Source organism: Cyclopterus lumpus, chromosome 5 (assembly GCF_009769545.1).
Source record: "Cyclopterus lumpus isolate fCycLum1 chromosome 5, fCycLum1.pri, whole genome shotgun sequence".
NCBI lineage: Eukaryota > Metazoa > Chordata > Actinopteri > Perciformes > Cyclopteridae > Cyclopterus > Cyclopterus lumpus.
This window is the reverse complement of record NC_046970.1, coordinates 23,854,136-23,859,135: the sequence shown is the minus strand read 5'-3', so window position 1 is coordinate 23,859,135 and position 5,000 is coordinate 23,854,136. Positions and strand designations below refer to the sequence as shown.

The following is a 5,000-nucleotide window of genomic DNA, read 5'->3' as shown; positions in this document are numbered from 1 at the left end:
GCCAAACTCTTCAGCCTATACATATATATTCATATATCTCCAAAATATTAAAAAGTACTTAATATAAAAATACAGAAGAGTTGTAAAAAAAATTGGAGCAAAAACATTGAATTTTTTTTTTTTTATATATATGAAAACCATGCAAGAAAAGATTTCTCCCCCGTTCAGTTAAATAGTAACTCTGATGTTCAGGGAAGCGAATGAAAGGGAAGCGGTCGAATGGGAGGAGAGCAGGCGGACGGCCGCCCGCTTGCTTTTCATGTAAACATCGTAGAGGTCCTTTAAAACTTGGTTCGGCAGTGACGACTGAAGACTTTCTCTTTGCTTTTTGGTCGCGTTTGGAGTAAAAGGGCCGGGGGAGGGGAAGGGGGGGGGGTCAACGAGGGTCAACAGGGGGTCAAGGGGGGGGGGGGAGTGAGAAAGTCCAAAAGGAAACCTCGATTAACAATGAGATAAAAAAACAATACAGACAACCTATAAAATATGGCTCTGAGTTACATAGATAAAAAGCTCAGGAAGAACCTAGTCGTGACAAAACGTTGGCAGGTCGATGGCTGCTAGTCGGACTGAGAGGGGATGACGTCGCTGCTTCTGATTGGAAGATGGTTGCTTCCTCTTTTAAGACGGTAATCTGCGTACAGGCAGGAAGCCACACTGACACCTGTCAATCAAACGCTTGATGAAGATGACTAAATCGTCGGCTGTGTGACGCCGACGATTCAGTTTTCTGTTCGTACAAATCGGACAAAACGAGGGAACAAAAGACGCCGGAACTAAGTACCAAGACAGACGGGTCCAGACGCGGTTCAGAGATCCATCAACTTCCTGTCTGTTCGGACTGAACGTCCTGTTCTGTGACCCCGGAACAGACTCGTTGATACCGAGCCGGTCCCCTCTGGGCGCTCTCGCTCCGTCAGTCGATCTCCGTTCAGACCCAGAATGCATCCCACCTGGTCGGGGGTCCACCAGGAGGGGCTTCCAGATAACCCTGGGAATCCTTTCCTAGTGTCTCACACACGCCTAAACAGGGCGCTCTGGTTTACCGGACTCGAACGCATCACTTCCAAGGCCGATTTGGGGTTTTTTTGCGCCGCCGTTCAAGGTTCTCCGTCAACCCAGATCTAAATAAGCAGCAGCAAAAAAGGATCAAATCTCGAATAAAAAAAAATAAAAGGAGGGGGGGGGGGGGGGGGGGGGGAAGGGATCGCCTCACAGTGTCACGGTCACAGGTTGTCACTTTTAATTTGTTGTCACATTCCAAGTGGGCGGGCCTTATCTAATACGAGCCTATGAGAGGAGGGGGGAGGGAGGAAGGAGATAAGGAGATAAGGGACCAACGCTCATCCAGGCAGCTGAAATATTTCAGGTTCTAGTTGAGGCTGCGTCCTTTGTTGTTGTTGTTGTTGTTGCTGTTGTTGTTGTTGAAAGGCCGGCGCGTGTTGCGGCCTCACGTCGACCTCTGCAACAGCAAGAAAAGGTCACCGCGGGCCGACTGGAGGAACGCTTCCCCCGAAGCCTGTTGCGGTAACAGGAAGTTCAGTCCTACAGACAGGAAGTTCAAGTCGCTCTGAACGGACGTTGCTGCAGATTAACAAACGCACAACAGAACCCCAAATATTCATTCCTAAATTATCATGCGACTCAACACGAATGAAACACAACATGCATCCTACTAAACAAAGAGCCACGCTCCCGTTTCCTATGAACGCTGTGGACGTGGGGGGGGGGGGGGGGGGGGGGGGGGGGGATGGGGGGGAGGGGGGGGGGGGGGATGAGGTCGGACCCCGGCTGAGCATTGAGCCGCCGCCGTGTTAAGATACGATGTAGTAAACATTCTGTCCTTCCACATGCAACACGGCCGGCGAATAGAACAACACATGTCAGACATAAAGGGGAGAACACGTCTTTAAACACTGTAGTGTGTCGCACTCAAGACATTCTGAATCAACCACATTCGTTAGAGGTTGTTTTAAAAACAAATAAAAACAACAACAAAAAGGTTACATTTAGCCTAAAAATCTTTGCCAACACCCCCCCCCCCCCCCCCCGGCTGATAGCTGTGTAGAGGAGTGTAAACAAGCCTATGTACATGAGGATCTGCACTCTTTGACAAGTTCTGTGCGGCGGAATGAAGCGACATGCTGCGAGTCCCGCGGAGATCGAACCCAACAAACTTTTAAAAAAAGGTTAAAAATAAAAAATATACAAGGATGGACAAAAAATAAAAAATGGGGCCTTCCACAGTGGAGACTCTGGACTTCACCCTGTCATATGCAAGAGTGTGTGTGTGTGTGTGTGTGTGTGATGTTGGTGGAGGAACAAACTTACAGGCTGAATGACGCCACAGTCAGTATGAAAGACACAATGTGGCAGGAATGACTGAGAGGGGGGGGGTGAAGTGTGTGTGTGTGTGTGTGTGTGTGTGTGTGTGTGTGTGTAGGATGACGCAGAGTTTAAATGTAGAATGACGGGATGCAGAGCGACTTCCCTCCTCAGTGCGACAGTTCAGTTGGTGGGATGACAGATGATGCTGATAAAGAGGAGGAGGAGGAGGAAGAGGAGGAGGAGGAGGAGGAGGAAGGAGCTCAGATGGATGACTCGTAGCTGCGTGGGGAGGCGCTGGGCGGCTCTCCTCCTCCTCCTCCTCCCCCCTCCGCCCCGGCAGAGGAGGAGCTGGGGAGGGGGTCGATCTCGATCTCGTCTCCGGTCTCCTCGATGATGGGGATGCGAGCCTCCTCCTCGGACTGGGGGACGAACTCGGGATGGGCCATGAAGCAGTGGATGGCGCTACGGGACTCTGGGCTCTCCAGCGGGTACAAGGAGCTACGGAACGCGTTCACCACCTTAATCTGAAAACGAAGGGAAAGAGAGACGTGAGGGGGAGCAAATCAACCGCCACTGGTCGTCATGGCAAGTGTGATGCGGGGACACACACACACACACACACACACACACACACACGCAAGTAGGTGCAAAAACCACAAAAACACAACGTTAGCACGAGGATGAGACGATGACGGGAGAACTTAATGCCACACAACACAAGGTAAAAAAAATAAATAATAAACAAATAATTCATCAGCAGGCGGCTGAATGTGGAAGGGCATCAAACTACAACGACACACACAAACAACAACAAACGCATGCACACTGTTAAGTATTCATAGTCACACAGAATCATTGGGTCCTCTGGCTGCTCTCTCCTCGCTGCCTTAAGTCGTTTCCTCTGTCATGAATCCACAGAGGCTGCAGCTGATCACTCTGATTCATACGCACCAGCAGACACTGTTCATCATAATTAATAACCCTGCAGTTCAAAGCGCTCTATTACTGAACCACAGGAGAGCTGCAGGCTGAGCACTGCAGCTTAGAGCATGCATGCAACAGTCACAGGCGCACGCACGCATGCACACGCACACACACACACGCGCGTTAAAAAGCTCTTGGCTGTTAAACCATGAGACACTTGCTGAGCCTGACAGATTTAACCCTGCTCAGGATTAACCCATCAAATTATCTTGGTGCCCAGGCTGTCGCCTCAGAGAAGAAGAAGAAGGAGAAAAAAACAACAACAAAGAAAATAGAGCAGGATTTTTTTTTTTTTAAGCTTCTTTCTCTTCTCGTCGGCCAACAGTTGTGATCTTTGGCCGACTCGTCGGGCAGCGAGTCGCGTCGCGGTTAACGGACGCGTGTTCAAGAGTTTGAATCTCCACGACATGCAGGAGGCGGCGGAGAGGGAAGACACATCAAAAGAAAAAAAGAGGAACAAAAGATTAAGAAACAGAAAGCTGCAGCAGCAGGAGGAGGAGGAGGAGGAAGCACAGTGTGGAGATGGAAACACAGGTCATGTGATCAGGCGGTCTGCAGGATCACTTTTAGTGGTTTTAGATGGTTTATAGAATAAAACTGGTCCTATTTTTTTCTTACTGTTAAAAAATTCTCCGATTTCTTTTCAATTTACATTTCTGGTTTTGTACAGAAAAAACACGACACAACATGTTAATTAGGGAGCTTTGCTAGCTGCATTTTTCTTTTACTTTGAGAGCCCGGCTAACAGTTTGCCCCCGTTTTCAGTCTTTATGCTAAGCTAGGCTAACCAAGGCCATGACTCCAGCTCTGTACCACAAACACACGCGTGAGATTAATATCCGTCTCTTCATCTCACAGAAAATGTGGAACTATCCCTTTAAATATCTCACTACGTACAGCTGTCAGGTCTCTGCTATCTTCAAACTGAATCTCTCGGGGCCTTATTACTGATTAATGATGTATTTCCCTACAGCTGTTTCAGGGGTTTACTTTCCCTTTTAATTACTGAAAATGCAAACTGAGCATTTTCCTGCTTCACGTTAATATGCGTTACGCTGGGAACCCCTTTCGTGAGGCTTTTATTGTGAAGCAGCTGCAGACAATATGAATGAGCAAACTGAGATTGGTGGAGCTATTTTTAAACTATGATATGTGACGTATTTGGTGCCATTTCATCAGCGGAGCACTTTCAAATGTTCCGCTTGGTTCCCACTATAGAAAAATACTACCAGGCGGCTTTTGACCTTCAAATTAAAAGAATAAAACTGAAATGATGTCATGATAAGATCCTAATATGATGCTAGTTTTACTGCTCAGACGTCGTTTCAGCTCTATTATATGTATATTATTGATAATAGTAGCGAAGATAATCTTCCAATATGTCCGATTGGCTGAGGATGTGCAGACAGCGGCTGATGACAGAGCGATTTATGTTGGTGAGTCATGCAGAGGAAAAGAAAAGAGTCCAGCGGGTGAAGCGAGGTGTTAGCTGGCCTCCGGTCACCGACTCACTGCCTGCAGTGGAGGAGGAAGCAGCGGCAGCGGCGGGGGGCGGGGCCCCGGCCGAGTTGGTGAGAGAGGAGGAGGAGCTAAGCCCTACGTGGGTGGGGCTAGAGAGAGTTTTGGCGGCGGTGGCGTCATTGTGCTGGCTGACGACGGACGGCTGGCGGCGCAGGGCACCGGGCACCGGA

General features: G+C 48.8%; 1 protein-coding gene across 3 annotated transcripts in view; it reads right to left on the bottom strand.

Annotated features, from left to right (window-relative positions):
• Window positions 1-1,887: 1,887 nt before the first annotated feature.
• Window positions 1,888-5,000, bottom strand: part of LOC117730357 (plasma membrane calcium-transporting ATPase 1-like) — a 61,596-nt gene continuing 58,483 nt past the window's right edge. For 2 of the 3 annotated variants that reach the window (XM_034532033.1, XM_034532034.1), the window contains exon 21: window positions 1,888-2,849. In XM_034532033.1, the coding sequence (XP_034387924.1) occupies window positions 2,586-2,849 (264 nt within the window). In that variant the 3' untranslated portion in view covers window positions 1,888-2,585. Of the gene's footprint in view, window positions 2,850-4,945 lie in introns of all 3 variants that reach the window. The other variant, XM_034532035.1, reaches the window with a different exon arrangement.